We start from the raw sequence: 20037 nt of genomic DNA on the forward strand, positions 1-20037 counted from the left end.
TACAAATCAGCAAACAAAATAAGTCAAATTACCATTTTTCATTTAAAATAAAAAGTCCTAAATAACGAATATTCTTTATTATTAATACAAAATTTAAAAAAAAAAAAACAAAAAAACTTGAATAATCAATATATATAATTTTTTGGTCAAGAACAACAATTTTTATTAAATTACTTAAACATAATAATTTTTAATGAAGAATCATGACAATAATGCATTGATTGAACAATTAGGATGATTTTGGTATGTACCATTAATTTTTAGTCCAATTACTTGAGGCCGATATTTTAAGTTAGCACTATGAACGGTTCCTGATTATTTTACATTACCGTCATGAATTCTTGGGAAAGTAAAATGGACGAAAATATCTACACGCGTAAATAATTTCAGGTATCTATACGAATATTATACATATGAATATCCTACAGAAAAGTATAACATACTTTTTGCAATTGTTCGATAATTTTTATATTTTTTTTATTATTATTTAAACTACAAAATTAATTATTTTCAATACTTCTATCAATACATTATAAAAATACATTATTACATTAATACATTTTATAAAAGTCAAAATTTCAGTCAAAAGCTTGAAACGCCTACCTATAAGGTATTCATATTTTTGACCAGCATCACTATGAGATAGTCGATCTAGACATGTACGCCTGTCCGCCCGTTTGTCCGTCTTCTTGTCCGTTTTTTCGTCCGTCTATCCGTTTCTAGGCAATCTTTTCTCTTAGTTTAAAAACTACCTGAATGCAACTTTACCAAAAGTCTTCTTTCTATTGCAGGTATTATACTAGTCTGAACATAAATAATAAAATAATAATAAATAAAATAATCTTTCCTATCTCAGACAGACTTTCGCGATTTGTGGGCGTTAGAGTAGGAATGGTCACTTCTTTAAATAAACGTGCGCTGCGTAGACATAACAAGAACCTGAATGTTTAATGTCGATAACACTAGTTTACAGCCGAAATACCCACAAGGCAATGATACAAATTTCTGGACTACTTGATTACGTGTATACCACTAAAAATTATTTCTTTGGGACAGTTTTAAAACTGTAAAACTGTGTAAAACGGCTGCTATATCCTAAAAAACTTGAAAAAAATCCGTTGAAAAATCCTTGGTATCCGACTAAATCGGACAAGCTAATCATGCCAGAAATTCATTGGAAATTCAAATTCTTGTGGATATTTAAAGTTAGGCGTTTTAGTTTTTTTCGGCCGTTAAGCACAAAATTTGAACAATATCTTAGGAATTGGAATTTTCTTTCAGTACCAAGTTCTTTATTTACTTACTATAATTGCGGTCCAAACAAGATATTTGATGCCAAAAAGCGACAGAAAACAACAATGCGCTTTGAAAACGCTTAGTTCGAAATCAAAACTATATTGATAATATTGAAGAATACTTGGAATGGGAAGAATTTTAGATATAAACGTCTTGCTACTGCGTTTACCATAAATATTGTGCTAGAAATGATTTATTGAGCGTTGTTATTCAAAACCTAGGCATAACCCTGTCCTCCGGCGCCCTGGGTGCGCATACAGTTGGTAAGGGCGCCGGCGATTAGGAAGACGATCAGGTCGAAAATGCATAGGCCAAGGCCGGACCAGCGAATGATGTCCATGTTGTCGTTCCAAAACTCCTCGAACTTGTCATTGCAACCGGGCTTCGATGAATAGACTGAAGGAGTGCTGCACGTTTGCTGGCTATCCAAGTAGCCGCAGCAGGTTCCGGGAACAGATAGGCCGATAGCATTATAGTTGGAGTAGCCGGTGTTGCCGCAGCAGCCGAAGGTTTCCTCCAGCACCCCAATGGCAGTATACTCCCTTGCGTTCCACAGCGTGCTTACCAAATTGCGCATGTCGCTCAGGAATGCAGATCGGTTCACGAACACCCAACAGGTGAGCACCAGTTGCAGGATGAAGAGGATGAAAACCATGCTGGTGTACTGCACAATAAATTAGTTGTAGTTTCGAGTGTTTTAGGTTTTGTCACAGTACTCACCGCTCCCGTCATGCAGGCGCTCTGCCTGAAAATGCCATAGCAGCCGAAGAAGGACACCACGAAGATCAGGCACCCCAAGACGGTGATGCAAATGGGGATTGTGTCAGGATTTGTCCCATCAGCACGATCGAAGTGACTGAGATCGGACAACATAATGGAGCCCAGCACGATCAGAAGGATGCCAACGATCTAAAAGAAGCAATAAGTTAAAAATTAAAATGAAAAAATGTTTATTATTTCAGAATAGTTTCAACTATGATTATTTATTAAAGTTATTTAAAAAGAAAGATTTATGATATATTCCTGCAAAAGTTGGCAAAAGGCTTATTTGAACAAAAAGTTCCGAGGAAATTTATGATGTTGAGAAATGCGATTCCATGCATACACATTCACACATATTTTAAATGTACAGAATTGATCTTGTGCTAAATATTTTGAACTTTAAATCTCCACCTGGATATCTGAAAAAATTTCACAGGAACGTTCCCATATTTAATCGGCTAGTGATTAATGAATATTTCTTAGTATAAATAAAGCCCCTACTTCTTTTTCATAACTTATCGTTATGTGTATCCATTCACATACAAAACACAGATAATGTCAATTATCTGATTAAGTTCGTGTTTGCCAAAAGGCATTACAGTGTTTGATAGTATTTTTAACCTTGCCAACACATTCATATGAACAATAGTGATAAAGCTTGTGACACAATGGTCACCGACAATAAAGCTACCGATGCGTAATTTACGAATTTTCTGGCTTTTTTTACAGCACTAAATTAAAACTTTATGAGCCATCTCATGTTTATTCTCATATATTTCATTGAACCTTTTTCCTTGTGTAACGTTATAGTTATTTTTAAAATAATTTGTTAGTCAGCCTTTGTTATTGCGTTGTAATGTTAATTAATACAAGGTTTTATTTGCAGCAATTTCACCAATAAAAGTAGGCTTAAAGTCGAAAACAAATTATTTTAAAATAAATCCTGTCAAATTAAAATTAATTTTAGACAACAGCGCACTTTTAAGCAGACAATGTTTGTGTTATTTTGAACCAATTGTTAATTTTTTTGAAAGGAATACTTCTGAGCAAATAATAATAATTTGTGTATTATTTATTAGTAAAAAAACATCTTTTCTATCCAAAGACGTTAACTATTTCTTGATTGATTGAAATCTACACACACAACAAACAGACTTAGGTCACTTTATTTTTAATTGAAATTTTACAAATGTCCTTGGTTCAAATTATCCAAATTATCCAAACACTTACCAAAAACACGACATTAACAATATATAAAATAAAGTTGACTATTCCCGATAGACAACCCATTTAAAAATCTTTTTTTTGTTTCAATTTACAAGTAATAAAAATCGGATAATGTTATCCGAGAGGAGCTTTGATTTGCTGTGATTTTATCGCGTACTCGCGTCGCTTACTGTCGTTCGATTGGACTGGTCGTCCAGATGGGCTACCGTTTTTAAATTGTCCAACAGACATGGGCGATATCGGAAAGATACGCGAGTGCCAGATATCGTAATCGTGGCCCAAAGGAAGGATAGATAATGGGGCCTGAATGTTGGGGAAATCGATAACAATTGGCATATGGAAGTGATTCATTGCTGAGGGCATTTGATCTCACAAATGTGGCCGTGGGCTTATCGACTGATATGGACATAGTTTTTGGAAAAACATCAACTTGTCTTGATTAGATAGGCGGTGGCCAAAGATAGACAGCGAATAAGCAATAGTATTTCATTGAGCTTAACCTATTTTGGTTTATTTACGGTAAGTGATGGACGTGTTTTGGAATTTATGCTACGAACAGGGCTACAGCTATCAGCTAACAGCTAAGAAGTTGCCTCAGACTACTCTCTTAGCGCTTCCTCATCGCGCTGGCCAGGCAGCAGGACATGATGAAGATGCCCAGCTCGAAGAGGGCTATGATCAGACTGCTCCATCGAATGAGGTCCGTGTTGGCTTCCCAGAAGTCCATGAACTCAGCCTGGCAACCGGGTCGTTGGGTGTAGATATCGGCCGCACACGCCTGGTTGCGATCATTGTAGCCGCAGCAGGAGGCTGGCACATAGCCATTATAGTCGTTGAATCCGTTCTTGCCACAGCATTTGAGCTGTAATTAAAATTTATATTATTAGATTGACATTAACAACCTTTGGTTATATTTGTCTGGCTTAATTTCTAAAAAACTTACGGCCAACTGAAGGGCATCCATGGGATATCCCTGGGCGGCATCATTCTCGTCCCAGGCCTTGTCCACCACCTTTCTCATGTTGGTCATGAGCTTGTCGTTCGCCGCGAACATCCAAATCGATAGGGCCAGCTGGAGGCCAAACAGAATCAGCATGCAGATGGCGTACTGGAGAGGATGGGAAGTAAACAAGTCAGTATACCGAATCGGATGGGCAATGGATCCCAAAGACTTACAATGGTAGTGCAGCAGGGGTTCTCGCGAATAGTGCCGCAGCATCCGAAGAAGGCCACCACGAAGGTGACACAGCCGATGACGATAATTGTGATTGGAATTGATTGGGTGCTGACTCCGCCGTCGAAGGAGTTGAAGTTACCCATCTTCGAAAGCATGAGGGAGCCCACCACGATCAGCAGTATGCCACCGGCAACGAAGATCAGGTTGAGCAAGTACAGCAGGTACTTGAACGTCGCGGACAAGCAATTCATGGTGATGGATTTTTCGGTTTCTCGTTGGTTCGCTGGTTCGCTGGATAATCCGTTCGTTCGAAGCGACGATTTTCGTCAAACTGAATTGACTATCTGGCCAAACTCGGCTATTAAAGCGTATTCGAAAGCCTCATCTTATCATAAGCACTATTATCTCAGTCATAAAGTGCTCTATGTACTTGCTCTGGAAGCTCTCTTTCCTATGTACTTGAATTCAGTTGTTCAACTTGCACCCGCTTAGATAACCAAGAGACCATAGAGGTTGTACGAACTTGGGCATTTACGTACTCAGCGGACTCTGTGAATCACATATGGTTTGGTCTAAACTTTTGGAGGGGGCGGAAGTTATCTGACATTCATAAAATTCAATCTATGGGGCGTTGGTCCTTTAAATAAGATGAGTCACTTAGCATTTTAACACTTCGCTGCCTTTCACACTTTGTTCTTATCATGAGGAAAAGATGGTTTGAACGCTGACTCACCAATTTCGTTACTTCGCCACCATTTCCTCGTGAGTCCCCGAGCTTATCGCGCTGATTTATGTACTATCAATCGAATAATAAACTTTTTAAAAAGTGCACTACGAACGTAACTCACAACCCGATTTCGATTTTGATAGCAAATGGGGTTTCCAGAGGAGATGAACTATCCTTTGACATTAAAAATGGCTATTTTCACTTAACTAATGAAATACATGAATAAAGATAAGATTGCATATTGCATTCCACAAAGTCAACAAAATTTAATCTTCTGATATGTTAGTTTTTTGGAAATGTGTCAATAAAGGCAATGATTGATAAGTGCGGTCATCTAGTTAAATGTTTTTTGCCCTTTTAAACATATATTTTTAATCGGTTCGTGTTTGGGAATAGTTAAAATTTCTAGGCTTACTAATCTTCAATAACAATAAACATGAGAAATATTTAAATATTTTAACGTATATATATAACTACAATTATGTTGAGTATAAACGGCAGTTCTGAGTCTTGTTTGTTGAAAATGTTTTTTTTATGCAGAAAACAAATATTTTTACCTGGTACAATATAACATAACAGTGCGCAATCAGTGAAATATATAATAAATTTCTCATTTTATTGCAATCTCTAGAAATATAAATTATTTTGTACAATTAAATATATGAGCACAATCAATATAACTCTCAACTAACGATCTTACAAAACGGGATCATCTCGCATTCGTCATGGGATTTGCTGCTTAAACTTGAGATTATGTAAATTTCAATGGCCATCTGTGTCAGGTGATATGTATTCGCAAAATTGGGCAACATAATTCGTACTTTCGGTTTCAGATAAAATTTTTAAAAAAGACTCTCTTTTCCATCGATTAATAGTCCGCACGGCGTCGATAGTTCCGAATGCTGTTAGCCAGGCAACAGGCAAAAATAAAGCCCACAAACTGTAAGATAATAAGAAGTTATACAAGCATTAATAATTGTAACAAATTACCAAAATTAATAAATATATGTATATCATTTTATGGTAAAATTCCCAAATTTAAAGATCTTCTGTAAACAGTTTAATATAATTTGAAAAAATGTTAAAATATGTTAACAGAGAAATTTCATAGTGTAACGCGCGTATTTCTAACAGTGCTGTTAAAAAATAAAACAATATTTAATATTTCAAACATTTTCAAGAGCTCTATTTCATTGGGATGCATTATTTTAAAAAGCTTAGATGCCATTCCTTAGATTTATAATTCATTTTTCATCATATTTAAACAAAAAAACAAAGAAAAATGTTGTTGCTTAAATATATAACATGCGTTTTATTGATGCCAATCAAGAATTGGTCTTCTATTTAACGGGTAGTAAATGAATCGGACAAAAAAAACCATTTTCGTAAAAAAAATGTTGATTTATGTGTGGTAAAATACTCTTGCTGAGGAAAACGCCTGTTTGTAAAGTAAAGCTATTTTCTGTGTCAAACTAACCTCAATACCGGCAATGACCAGGCCAGCATACTTAATGATGTCGCTGTTCCTGTCCCAGAATTCGACAAAGGCGACCTTGCATCCGATGGGGTACACGGTCGCATTGCTGCAGTTGTTGGTGTCTCTGCAGCAAGAAGGTGGGAATTTACCCTGGTAGGAGTAGTCGGCGTATCCACTGCGTCCACAGCATTTCATCTGGAGTTCCGAAAATGAGTTAGAGGTAAAATACATGTTCACATCACATGCAAACTGCGAACTTACGCTGATTTGAATTGCATCCATGTAGTCGGAACGACGGGTGCGATGCTCCCAGGCCCTTTCCACCGTATCGCCCATGATTCCCAAGAACTTGTCCTTCTGCACCCACATGTAGATGACCAAAGCCAGTTGGCCTATCATTAGGACGAACAGCAGAATCGAGTACTACAATGATAAGAATCAGTAAAAGTACTCAAAAGTAATTGAAAACACCCCACCGTCATGGACATGCAGTAGGACTCGCGAATGGCGCCGCAGCAGCCGAACCAGGAGATCAGCAGGATGATGGCGCCCAGGATAATCATCGTGACGGGCACCTGCTGGGTACGCAGTGCATCCGCGAAATCATCGATGTTGTGGACTTTGCTGAACAGCAGAGCTCCAAATACGATTAGCAAGATGCCGCATATCTGAGGAAGAAAACATTTCAAGTTATAACATAATCCAGTACAAAGCTAAGCATTATAATAGCTAAATAGATATTTATGATCACCAGTTTCATCTGCACAAATCAGGCTCAATTTGAAAATGAAAACAAAAGCACTAAATCTCAGAAAGGTTTTTAAAATAAAATAATGTCCTTAACTGATAACGGTCTCAAACAAAAACCTCTCTTTACGATGTAAAAAAACGTGACGATCGCACCATCAATATACAAATTTGCTGATGCCAATAAAACATTCAAGTGTTCATACCTTCGCGGTTTTTAAGATATCCGCTTATGTCTTACTCACTTTTTTGCACTGTATCTGACTTCACATAATTAAGCTTAAATTAATAATAGTTTTAAAGCTTAATTTTTAAAAATTATTTAATAATTGTAAAAACAAGATCAAAAAAAATCGTTAAGAACGTGGACGTTTTCAAAAAATTTACAAAAAAGTGCCAAATAAAAATAACTTTTTGTTATAGCTTGAAAACTATTGTATTTAGACTTACTATGTTAAAGCAGTGATTTTCAAAAAGTGGTGAAACAAATGTTTTTTCTAACGACCGGCCCATCATATCAAAAATTATACAGGGGTCCTACAATAAGCCATTAAACCGACAGTTAGAGGCTCAAAGATAGTCGTTCTAAAATATAAAAGGAAAACAATAACTTTTGATGGCTTTTCAACAAAAATGCAACTAAGATAAAAAGTGGAACATATTACAAAACCGAACTCAAGAGCTTCAATATAAAAAAAAATTGAGTCTGTCACTTTTACCGCCCTTTCTTCTGAACCAATTCATTATGCGCACGTTCTTGGTGCGCATCGTCAAGTCATGAACTGCCGTCCATAGTGATAAAGAAAAATGAAAAGTTTCAGAGAATAAAACACCCTAAGACTACTCACTCAAATAAATGTTTATTGGGATTGCCCTCAACTTTTACGTTAAAGCTTATAAACGTCAAAAGCTTTAGCCTTTTTTGTTTAAGCAACTTTTAGTAATTGCAATCCACTGTAAGAAATCAAGGAAAAGTTTATCAGTTATGACAGCTTTATCTTGGGTGTAGAGCAACTGAATAATAAATATTTCAGTTCTTTTTTAATTACTTTATTAAGCTGATAATCAATGTTAACGGCTTTAACCTATACATTTTCACGCTTGTCTTTTATCTATTCGTTTCTAAAAAAAATAATAAAACATTTCGAGGTAAAAGAAAAATGTTTACTATTTTAATGGTATTTTTTTAGTTGCTCTTAATAACGACCCGGTTGTACTTTAACACAATTTCGGAAGGTTCAGCAGCTTTATTTTTTGTTTTGATGTGTGATCAACTGACAAATAGTGCATTTATCTATTACTTCTTGTTTATTCTATGATGAATGGCTACGGCATTGGGTTGCCAATTTCCATGCCTATCAAAGGCTTATCTTTTATCAATCCGCTTGATTTTGTTAATTAAGATTAAATATAACAGTTCCTGGCAATCTACGATAACCATCAAAAACAAATTTACCTTGGCTTTGATTTTTTATCGCCCTGCGTCAACCCGTATTTATTAGATTAGATGCGACCAATTAAACTATTATTATTCATAAGAATTCAGAAATTTTAAACTGCCGCATGACTTATTTGTTTAGTTCAGCAGTTCATTGGATCAGATCGGATCAGAAGAGACCGAAATTGCGACACTAGTCTAATTATGTTAATAACCAACCCACCCACCAGTCTGATATTTCTATCTCTGTCCATCCATCAACCCCCAACAATCCGTTTAAAATTGAGTTCAAGTGTATCGTCTGGGGCGCCCACTTCCATTATGTTGCGTGTGTAGCTGAAATACTACTTGTTTCCGAGTTTAGGCTCGCCTCAAAATGGGAGCAAGTTCACAATTAATTAAGTCAACTATTTTCTGTTGGACCCTCTTTTGTAATCACGCAACTTTACATTAAACATTGCTAGTGTTTTTGTAACATATCACAAATACATGTAAAAACTGCATTGGTTTAAATTATAGATAATCGAAGCTTTTCTATAACTATAATATTTTATAGCTACTCCAAAATTTGTCCAAATCCAGTTTACATCAAATACTTTTTGATGTCTTCATGTCTTTTTTTAAACCCTTGCAGAGGGTATTATAATTTCAGTCAGAAGATTGCAACGCAGTGAAGGAGACATCTCCGACCCTATAAAGTATATATATTCTTTAAAGCTATCTGCATGAAACTTTCCCAAAAGTTGTCTTTCTATTGCAGGTAGTACGGACGACTATAGCATATAGCTCCCATAGGAACAACCATAAAAATAAATAAACAAAAATTATAGCTTTGTTTTTTTTTTAATTTTTTTTTAGTGCTTTATAGTGCTTATATTTTAGAATTACGGTTTAAATTTTATCAAAATCGGACGACTATAGCATTTAGCTCCCAAAGGAACAATCGTATAGCTGGCATAGGAACTATCGAATAATTAAGCTGAAAATCATCATGGCTTCAATGTTTTTAAACATACACGCAAGTAAATCATAATTTTAACGTTTTCAAGAGTATTTAGTTTTTGAAATAGCTGCAAGGGTATATGAACTTCGGCACGCCGAAGTTTGCTTTCTTTCTTGTTTCTTGATTAAAATAATTTTTACTTTTTGTATATTTTTCTAGCGTATCTATGTGACTTTATGTCTTGGGTCTTTCATAATGTGTTGCAAGGCTTGAAGACTTACCAGCTGGATTAGCTGGAACTGAAGAATTCGCTGCTTTAAATTTCGAGTTTACCATTAACATAAAAGTATAAAAGTGATGTTTTTCTCGCTGTTGAGAATGACATCCACGTTTGGGTGACGGGAATAATGCCTGGGCCTCTGGCTCCGTCCAATCACACCTGCAAATCAGGGCCCCAAACTGGTTAGGCCCAGTACAGTTTCACTCTGCGGTGCAGCCACTTTGGGGCAGTTAGTTAGAAGTTGCAAAACCATATCGAAAAGGCCACTGCTGGCTGGCGTTTCAACGATTGTTAGGTTGCTGTTTGAAACCAGTTAACCTCGAGCGGATGCCAACTAATGGGATGCATTTTGTTTCTGTGGTTGGTTTTAGGGGGAACTCTGTTGAACCAAACGAAACCAATTCAAACTCGTTTTCAGTCACCAAAATAAACAAAATACGTAGTATACACAAATTTTTAACGAATTTTTGGGTACCGCTACGTCACTTAGGCAGCCCAGTTTTAATAACAGGTTTGGCATACTGATGATCTCAGGTTCTCTGCCCCCATATTACATGTACAGTGCGTTTCATAGCCGAAAACAACCTTATTTTTAGTAAGACGGTAAATTAGTACCCATCAGAGAACTGAAAACTTTTGATATTATGTTCTTGTTGGATCTTTGACAAGAAAATATATTATAAATTATAACGAAATGACAACCAAAATGTACAGAACAAAAAAACGTACTCTTGTCAACAACTTTTGGATCGCGACTCTCTCAGCAAACAAACAAACAACATATTTTTAAGGATAAACCAGTTTTAACCGTACCATAGTTATGATATCATAGCAGGCCTACAACTAAGGAAACTGAATTGTGCTTGGCCGGTGATGCTGGAAAATGATATAATCTAGATATGTATGTTCTACTCACCGAACAGAGCAAATTGAATATGAATAAGATATATTTGACCATGGAGATTCCGCAGCTCATTTTGCTTGAGTTTTGTAGGAGATTACTGGTGGAGGTGAAGGAAGAACTGCAACTAATCGTCCGTGGAACAAAAAAAGAATGGAATTGAAAAATTCAGATACAAACGTCAAAAGTTAAGTATTTATCGTTTTATTTGGGAAACATCCACACACACAGGCACACGCACTGATGTCATCCGTAGTAAAAACATTTTGTTTATTTGAACATTTAAAAGAAACGCCAGCGGATTTTACTGGGTGTGGAAATTAGCACACGATCACGTACCGCCTGGGCATCGATTGTCGTTGGTTTCGTTGGCTTGGCTAGTAGCTAGCTAGCCCTAAAACTATTGTACTTTTTAGACTGAGTTGTGAATTTGTGCCTAGTTTACACAATTAATGGTGTATTTTTTAAACATGTTTTGTCTTCGTTGGGTCTTAGAGACATTTTTATAGCAATCTTTTTGACAATGCCTTACACAAATGCACAAGCTGATTTAAAAAGCACATAAAGTAAAGATGAGGAGTAGCTGACCCTAAAACTAAGCTACTGGTAGGGAGGAGCTGTCCCTCAATTAAGTTAAAGGCAGGAGCTGGGAGCTCGAGATCAGCGCACTAGCTCCGGAAGCAGCTTCTCCTTGGGCAGCAGGCGCTGCTTCAGTTCGTGGTAGCGCCGCCAGATGTAGGGATAGCCAGAGGCCCAGGACAGGAAGGCCTCCTTCTCAGCGGTCGTCTGCTCCACCTTCTTCAGGTGCTGGTAGTACTTGCCGTTCCTCTTGACTCCAGAGGCAGCATCCTGGACGAATCGGGCGAAGCGTAGCTTGAGCAGGGTCTCCGAGACGTCCAGCAGGCGGTTCCCCTTGGGCGGATGGACCAGGCACAGCTGGCAGACGACAAAGTCCTGTCCTTTGGGAGACTTAAGGGGCAGAAATGTGGCTTCACGTCCAATGAGGCACTGCTGCAGCCAAGAGTAGCCGTTGGCATTAACCCGCACGCCTGGGAGCTTCACAGGCAGCAGACGTCGGCGGCTGGTGAAGATTGGGATCAGAGGTCTGTGCTGGATCATCAGCAGAGTGTCCTGCTCTTGCTGCTTGACCGCTGCGATTTTGCCCGTGTGCATCACACGCTCGCTGATCAAACGCTCTGGGATGTGGGAGGGCTGCTTGAACTGGCGCACCAGGTAGGCGGGCTTCCTTTTCGCATAGGCCACGGCCAGCATCAGGGCCGAGGTGCCGTAGATGGCCACCTCGCTGCCAAGAGTGTCCCGCTCCAGGAAGTTACATAAGTTTTGGTACTTGGCCTGCACAAAATCCTTGGCCGACTCCATTGGGAAGCTGGAAATTGTTCGCTGGTTAGGTTTGCTTGTGCTTCTGTGCCACCACTGGCCGATGTCACTTTACCACACGGATGCGTTGTGTCGTTTTGTTGGCCTAATCTATACGTAAGACCTGCTAATGGCTAATTTTGTCGGTGATTCGGCCTTTTCTCGGCGACAATTCTGTTTTGCTACTGAACAGACTTTGACATTTGCCTCGAGTGCGAACAGGACGACTAGTGTGCGTGTGCTGGCTGCGATCGCCCTTCCGGCGCTGTGCAACACTGCTGCTTTCTCTCTCTCTCTCTCTTGTCAACACTCACTCTCACACACACAAGCACATGCAATTTGAAAACAAAACCCACACATACACACACCTTGAATTTTCCGCTTTTTTATTTGTTGAATGAATTTACGCGCGTTCCGCCTTACGAACCGTTCCTCAGTCGTTGTCAATGCTAACTGAACGGCGAGATCGGCCAAAAGCTACGCTGTGGCGGTACTTGCTTGTGTAGCAGCCTCAACCGCCTGTTGCTTCGCACTCACACACGCGCACGTCATTTGTTTTGGTTTTGGTTTCGTTTCGCCATCCCCCTTCCTCCAACGGTAATAGCACTAACTTGTTTTCCCCTCTCTGTTGTGTTACCAATCGCGCTGACTTAACCCTTTGTTTATTTATGCAAATTCGCTGCGGTCGCCGTTTGTTTGTTACCTGCTACTGAGATTGGAATAATGTAAATGAGATATAGAATCGTGCTCACAACACAATCCCTAAAAGAGTTTCACCTTATATTTAAAAAATCAATAATGTAATAGATTTTTTTTTTAAATTTTATTTTAAAATCATTAAAAAATATTTTTGTTATTATTATTTAAAAAATCAATTGTTTTTTTTTTAATTTTGTTTTAAAATCATAAAAAGTATATTAGCTATTTTATAAAATACAAAAATAACTTATGTATATTGTAATATGTGTTATATATATAACTTATTGAAAATTTATATTTTGTTCTCAACCCAACTAAGTATGATACAATTGTTTTATGATAATACATTTTCTTCCTTGCAATATAAAGAATATATTTATACGAACAGAAATAAGTGAGTATAACACCCGACATAACCATTGTATGTATCAAAAGATTTAAGCAAACCTATCTTAAGATTGCTAGTTTTTCTATTTAAGCTGATTATAAAAATATATACATATAATTTATGGAATAAAAAAAGAACTCCTACTTGTGAGAACACAAAAAGTAATGTTCTGATACTAAAAACTGAGTTTGAGAAGTGTTTAAATTACAGATTTGCCTGGAACGTTGAACCGCAAAACTTTCGATGCGATTTCCACTGCAGCTGGCGAACGTGTTTTGCGGTTTTCGGATTGTCGTGGGCGGACTTTTCACGAAAGTGCCTTAAGCCAACCAGTTTGGGCCGATGCGCTGAAAGTTTCAATACCAATAGTCGCCCTTCTATGGCTTCGGGCATGGCTTCCGTTTTTAATTACCAGACAGAAGGGCGTTGTAAGTGTCTGTAACTTTTCCTTGACACACTAACAACAATAGCAGCAGCAGCAGCAACAGCAACCGCAATAACAACAACAGAAACTGGTTTCCAACTTACGTAATCGTAATCCGATGGAAACGTGGTGGCTCGGCAGCATTATTTTTGGATTTGGAGAGGAGAACGCCAACTGGCGCACCCGCTGGCCATTCCTAATTAACAAGTGTGCTCCGCGCAATTAACCTCACGTTGTTCCGTATTTAAATGTATTTCCACAGCGACAAGCACACGAAGAGAAATATCTGCATTGATCAGAGCCATATCAGTATGGTATTTTTAGAAATATATATTTATCATATCATTGGGATCTGCAATTTTCCGAGCTTCAAGTGTGCATGCTTTAATTTCCTTGAGTTTGGCCAATTGAGAAATGTTAAGATCACGTCAATAGATTGATTTTCCTTAGCTGAACGTGAATTCGTTGCAATAAACGCACAGAATAAAAGCTGCCAAATTCCTCATCTATTTGTGTATATTTAATTTGAAATATAGCACGAAATATTAAAAGCATTAAAACTTTGTTCCCAGATCACAAATAATCAAATTTAATTAAATTTGCCTGAAACAAATTATACTTAACAAAGATCTCAAACCAAAAATTTGTTTAATAAAAATATGTGTTTGCATTTTTGTTTACTATTTTTTTATACCAAACATATTGTTTAAGAATATATTTCGACATTTACATAAGTTGGACTATTATGTTATAGTCTGAAATATAATTAAAAAATACAAAAAAAAAAATTAAAATTCTGTGGGATGACCAAATTGATTTAATTCAATCTAGAAATCTTAAAAGCTCAGGTATTGTTAAAAGTATATTTATACATGTAACCCACCTTTTTTTTTGCTGCGCTTGAAAGATTTCAAAATTGATCTTTATTTGGATACAAATGTGATCACTAGGTTAGCATTCATTCAAATGCAAAATCTCGAGTCGTAAAATGATTACGCCTTAAAAACATTTGAAATATTTATGAGATGACTATATGAATCCGAGGCTGCAATGCTTTTCCCCTGTGTAGTATATCCAATTATTGACAATATAGAAACAATTATGAATCACTTGTTTGTCATTTCTGTTAGCTTCCTCTCCAACAAACATCTCTTTGTAAATGTCGAATTACCGTCAAATAGAGAATGACTTAAGTGAGATTGTCTCTCAAGGGGAGGCAATTATTGGCAAGGAAAAGCTTGTGATCGGGATTGGGAGAACTACCATGCGTCACACTCGAGCAATTCCGTAAACAAGCGTAGAACCAAGTCTTTCCATGAATCCATGAGCGATACGATCAGCACCTACACACAAAATAAAATTATTCCTGATTTCTGAAAAGTCACATTCATAAGCATAACTCAAATAACAATTTTTCAAGCTGAGGTTTTCTTATCGATCTATTCATTGTTCACTTGCCAAACATTTTGCTTGTAAATTCAATTAATGATTTCTTCAGATTCATGATTTATTAATATATTGGTTTTTCTTTTAATTAAAATAAAAAATTCATTAAAAAATGATTGATTTTACATTTTTTTATTAATGCAGATGATATTATAATTTAATTAGTAATTATTTCAGAATTATAATTTAATAAAATCGGACAACGATATAACCAAAGAAGCAATCAAAAATTCAGCGACATAGCTTCATCGTTTTTAACACAAGTGTTCGTAAAAAAATTAAAATTTAGTTGTTTAGTTTAGTTTAGTTTTAACATTAAATTTTTGTTTTAGTTGCAAATTGAATTTATTTTAAAATTGAACTCTTTAGTTTAAAAAAGGTACACATAAAAAAATTTTTTTTTAGAGAGAGTTTTATTGTTTTGTTTTGACTGTTTAACTGTTTTTGCAGCTGACCAAACAACAAGAATCTTGGATTCTCCAAGAAAGTTTAAAGAATTCGAGACATAGTACAAAGTGTTGCTCTTTTTTGTGTTTTGCTTGCCAACTTCAAGTCCATATTTCATATCTTTAATTGTTTGGCGAGAAAATACATTATACTGATAACTCTTATTGAAATCGCAAACATAAATGCATCGCATCAGCCAAACTATCCATTTACCATTATGATACATATTAAATAAATTTAATAAGAAATTAAACGTACATAAGTCAGCCCGCTCAACACAGCTCAAGGAAAGATCGCCCTCTACTCTAAATATTATTTTTAATAAGAACGTATTCTGCATACACAAATTAAGCAAATATATGCTGATTGTATTTATCGGTCAGAGTGCTCAGTAAAGTTCAAAAAATGCTGTGTCAAGCAATTGTTTCTACATCGATTTGGCTCTTTTTGCTGATAGTATACGCAAGTCTAGGAAGCCTCCTACGATTTAACTCATTTTTAATCACCAAAGACAATGCCCACAAAATTCGGAGCCCATTTCTATAAAATAAGTTAGTCTGATAAAAAAAAGTTGTTTTTTGATAAACCTTTGCCCTGTTGCTTTAATTGAATGGATAATCGAAGCTCAACAAAGCTGTGAAATTGATAGCAATTTTCTGTGTGTTATTATTGTATACCACATAACCACAGCTTTTTTGAAGGCATCCCATACCAACCAACAAATACCCGTCAATATGAAATCGTTATGTTGTATTATGTTTTGGAAAATAGGGACGCCATAGTTGTCTGCTTTATTTCGTGTGTGCGACTCCACGTGGGAAGCGTAGTCGGTGTAGTGTCCATTTAAAATCGTAATTATATCAGTGAGTGAGTTGCATGGCGGCAGCAGGGCTAAACCCTCAGCCGAGGCTAGTACAGTCGCCGCGTGTAGTGCATCTGCTGGCCAGGAGGCGGCTGAGCGGATCCGGAGACCGATCCCGACGGAGCTCCCGGCTGGCCGGGCAGCATGGCCAACTGCTGCCGCGCCAGCTGCTGTTCGTGGGCGGATCCACCCCGTCCGGGTGCATAGCCCTGTGTGATGCTTCCCGCCACCTTGGGATTCTGTGGAGGAAACTGGCGGGATGTTAGTCAGTGATGTTAGATTCGAAATGGGTTGTTCCTCCTTAAAGATAGGTCAACCTATGAGCTTTTCTTTCCGAAACTTATCCACTTATTCTTCATGGAATACCTTTTAATTTAGTCCGGGTAACAACAACTACTCCCAAAATAAAATGTTTCAAAATAAACTAAATTATTGTTACGTGAATTTTAAACTTCTTGTATTAAATTAATACCACGAAAGTATCACAATAAAACTAATGAGGTTTATTAACAAGACATTAGACTAATGTTTTAGATTCTTCGGTATAGAAATGAAACAAAAAAGTAAAGGGGCTATATTATTAAGTGCTGAATTAATGCTTCTTATACTTAAAAAGTTTATCATCAAGGCACACCTATTAAAACTACTTTCAGTTTTAAAGAAGTTATTATTGTTTGTAACGGGGTGATTGGTTTCGGAGTTTCAATCTGTTTTAAAGAGATTTCTTAACGAGATTTTAGATTCGGTATGAAACTGCTATTGTATTGGTTTTATTGACCTTGTATTTGAATACATTAATTGAAGTGAAGTACTCGAGGTCATAATATTTGTTTGTAAATTTCTATAACATAACAGTTTTTGATAACTTTCATTACAGTAGCACTCCCTAGGAAGCGAACCCGGACTCAAACTCATCAGCTATCGTTGGGTACAGCAGCCGAACCGAAATTGGTTGAAAAAGACGCCACTTAACCATTTATTTGCCATTGCTTGAAGAGACCCACCTGGCTGCTGCTTATCTGCAGGACGTTGGGATGCAGCGAGAGTTCGCTGAGCAGCGGCTTGTAGATGACGCCCTCCGACAGCAGGTGCGGCGGAGGTGGAACGTGGCTCGGTGGCTGGCCGTCGTGCTTGACCTCGATGTGGTAGCGGTCGGGCAGCTTCTCCATGGTCACCTGCGGCTGGGAGGTCTTCACGGAAATGCTGCCGCCGGCTTGGGCCACCAGGTCGGCCTGCGAGATGGCCGGCTGGTCGAGATTGATGTGGAGCACCTGCATCGGCTGGCCTTGCGACGGCGCCTTGGGCGACTGTGAGTCCGGTGGCTTGCTGACCGTGGCGCTGGGCAGCTCCACGTGGTATGCCTGGCGCAAGGGAAGGTTGTAGTTGTAGATGGACGTCGTCGGCGGAGCGGGGGCCGTCTGGTAGAATACCGTGTTTGTGCCCGGATACTGTGCCGTGGTCTCTGGAAGAGAGGGAAATCGGGGGTTCATTGGGGGTTCTGGGCTGCGATCGTTCCGGCGGAGGATCTCGGACTTGGTATTGCGAGTGAGGTGCTTACTGTTCCATGATAATCTAGCATAGTCCGCGGCACGACGGTAGTCATCGTGTTCTGCGAATCGATCGTAAACAAATAACGAAATGAACATAAGTTGTGTGCCTGTGTTGTTAGAGGTTAGTGTGCGCAGTCAAATGAGTTTCTCATGAGCGGGGCGGGGTGTTAGCGAGCAGTTAATCAAGTACAGTGAAAGCTCCGCGGAGCAGATTGTAATATAACGAAAGCCTACCCTCGGATTTCAATAACACAAACTAATGGCGCTTAAAAAAGATAAAATCATCCCTGTACACTCTCTTGTATCTGTACTTATGATTAAGTTATGGTCTTCTCAATGTTTATCTTTTAAATTCAAGTTCAAATTAAATAACTTAATCAATCTCTGACGAATGGTAATGGTATGATGCAACAACAGCTTTGTCAATGTAATGTTATTAATATTTAAGAATAGATTGAACATATTGGGCTTGGATTAGATTAACCCCATAATCGAATGTTGCAAATCTTACCACAAATCGTGGATATATTCTATGCTCTTGAGAGGGTGAATGCAATTTATAAGTCTAATTTTTATAGGTAATATAGCCAAGTCAAGCAATCTTCTTTAAACAAGGACTCTTAGCATGATGATTAACGTTGTTCTGTCAATTGGTTTGAACTAGAAGCCGCTGCTGAATTAAATCAATAACTAATCAGTCTGTGACATAAGCCAATGTTTGAGTTAAAGAAATCCAACAGGCAGGGTTCGGCCGTTTGCCCTTGGCAGCATTCACTGTACTGGAGCCCCAAGGGCCTCATCCTCGAGCTCGTCCTGGCTTACTCTGCTGGGCGTAGCTGGCCGCGCTCTTGTAGTAAGCCTGCTGCTGCTGGCTCGGCGGCGACGGACTCCTGCCCCGTTTTCCTGGCTGTCCACCGGCGGTGGGCTGTCGGGAAAAGAACATCATTAAGAACTGGAGTCGACGGAGGACAGAGGGGACAGACCTTCTGCATCAACGGGTGGTGCTGGTGCTGGAGGCGCAGGGGCGGCAGGAAGACCGGGCCACTGGCCGCCGCCTGCTGGATGGCGAACAGCTCGTTCTCCTTGGCCAGCTTCTTGCGGGTCTCATCCTCGTTGAGCACCTTCTTCAGCTGGACGGTGAGCTGGTGCTTCTGGCTGTGCAGATCGGCCAGTTGCTCGTCCAGGCGGGTGATCTGGTCACGTGTGTCCTCCAACGCCTCCTGGTTCTGGCGCTCCACCTCCTCCCGCTCCTGGCGCAGCCTCTGCTCCTCACACTGCGCCTCGAACTCCTCCTGGCGTCGCTGACGGTCCGAGACGATGAAACCCTTCAGGGCTCCTCGCAGCTTCTCCGCCCGTTCGGCCTTTGCCGCCTGGGCGGCCGCGTTGCTGTTGTTCACCGCTGATGCTGGCGGCATCTTTGTGCTATGCTTAGTTATCTTGCCAATTTTATAAGCGTTTGTGGACAACCGGACGACCGAGGGGCTCCCCAAATGGAATGATCTGGCTCTGACAGTGGGAGGGGGATTGGGTGGACACCGCTGCGGGAAACTCTTGGCGGGCGTCTGGGGGATCTCTGGAAATGCTCGGCGGCGTGCTGCACTCTGTTTTTTGTCGACTTCAGCACGGTTTTTTTGTGGTAAACAATTTGTTGTGTGACTGGGATGTGTCGACCAGTGTTGCCACCTACCGATTAATGGGGTAAGGCTGGCCGGAAAAAAGCCAGTTTCGATACTATGTGACTTGGCAATTTATAGCCCAGTCACACTGGAACATTTTTTCACATTCTGTCAATGCACTTTATTCCCACTCCCATTCGAAAATGTGGTCATTCAAAAAATAAATGTGAAAAATTAAACGTGTAAAAGCTCA

At 38.7% G+C, this 20037-nt stretch overlaps 5 protein-coding genes across 7 annotated transcripts; all 5 read right to left on the bottom strand.

Annotated features, from left to right (window-relative positions):
• Nucleotides 1-1374: 1374 nt before the first annotated feature.
• On the bottom strand, nt 1375-3619 carry LOC128255928 (23 kDa integral membrane protein). Its single transcript, XM_052985849.1, has 3 exons — nt 3289-3619; nt 2017-2205; nt 1375-1960 (listed from the first exon to the last, which is right to left on the bottom strand). Exons 1-3 carry the CDS (start codon nt 3346-3348, stop codon nt 1514-1516), a joined length of 696 nt encoding a protein of 231 aa, XP_052841809.1. The 5' UTR covers nt 3349-3619; the 3' UTR covers nt 1375-1513.
• A 150-nt stretch (nt 3620-3769) lies between these two features.
• On the bottom strand, nt 3770-4809 carry LOC128255935 (23 kDa integral membrane protein-like). The gene is made up of 3 exons (XM_052985858.1): nt 4462-4809; nt 4229-4393; nt 3770-4147 (listed from the first exon to the last, which is right to left on the bottom strand). Exons 1-3 carry the CDS (start codon nt 4711-4713, stop codon nt 3893-3895), a joined length of 672 nt encoding a protein of 223 aa, XP_052841818.1. The 5' UTR covers nt 4714-4809; the 3' UTR covers nt 3770-3892.
• A 977-nt stretch (nt 4810-5786) lies between these two features.
• On the bottom strand, nt 5787-12877 carry LOC128255934 (23 kDa integral membrane protein). Its single transcript, XM_052985857.1, has 6 exons — nt 12721-12877; nt 10991-11102; nt 7143-7334; nt 6928-7089; nt 6667-6861; nt 5787-6129 (listed from the first exon to the last, which is right to left on the bottom strand). The coding sequence occupies exons 2-6, from the start codon at nt 11048-11050 to the stop codon at nt 6058-6060; spliced, it is 681 nt and encodes a 226-aa protein (XP_052841817.1). The 5' UTR covers nt 11051-11102; nt 12721-12877; the 3' UTR covers nt 5787-6057.
• Nucleotides 11164-12708, bottom strand: LOC128255927 (uncharacterized). Its single transcript, XM_052985848.1, has 2 exons — nt 12429-12708; nt 11164-12362 (listed from the first exon to the last, which is right to left on the bottom strand). The coding sequence occupies exon 2, from the start codon at nt 12353-12355 to the stop codon at nt 11636-11638; it is 720 nt and encodes a 239-aa protein (XP_052841808.1). The 5' UTR covers nt 12356-12362; nt 12429-12708; the 3' UTR covers nt 11164-11635.
• Nucleotides 12878-16098: 3221 nt separating the features above from the next.
• On the bottom strand, nt 16099-19872 carry LOC128255918 (G protein pathway suppressor 2). Of its 3 annotated transcripts, none has more exons than XM_052985836.1 (5): nt 19152-19872; nt 18991-19093; nt 18177-18227; nt 17623-18080; nt 16099-16869 (listed from the first exon to the last, which is right to left on the bottom strand). In XM_052985836.1, exons 1-5 carry the CDS (start codon nt 19581-19583, stop codon nt 16666-16668), a joined length of 1248 nt encoding a protein of 415 aa, XP_052841796.1. In that variant the 5' UTR covers nt 19584-19872; the 3' UTR covers nt 16099-16665. The 3 variants fall into 3 exon arrangements, with proteins under 3 accessions (XP_052841796.1, XP_052841794.1, XP_052841795.1); XM_052985834.1 differs by having other exon boundaries at nt 16099-16857; nt 19152-19719; XM_052985835.1 differs by lacking the exon at nt 18177-18227 and having other exon boundaries at nt 19152-19719.
• Nucleotides 19873-20037: the final 165 nt, after the last annotated feature.

Source organism: Drosophila gunungcola (genome assembly GCF_025200985.1).
Source record: "Drosophila gunungcola strain Sukarami chromosome 2R unlocalized genomic scaffold, Dgunungcola_SK_2 000012F, whole genome shotgun sequence".
Lineage (NCBI taxonomy): Eukaryota > Metazoa > Arthropoda > Insecta > Diptera > Drosophilidae > Drosophila > Drosophila gunungcola.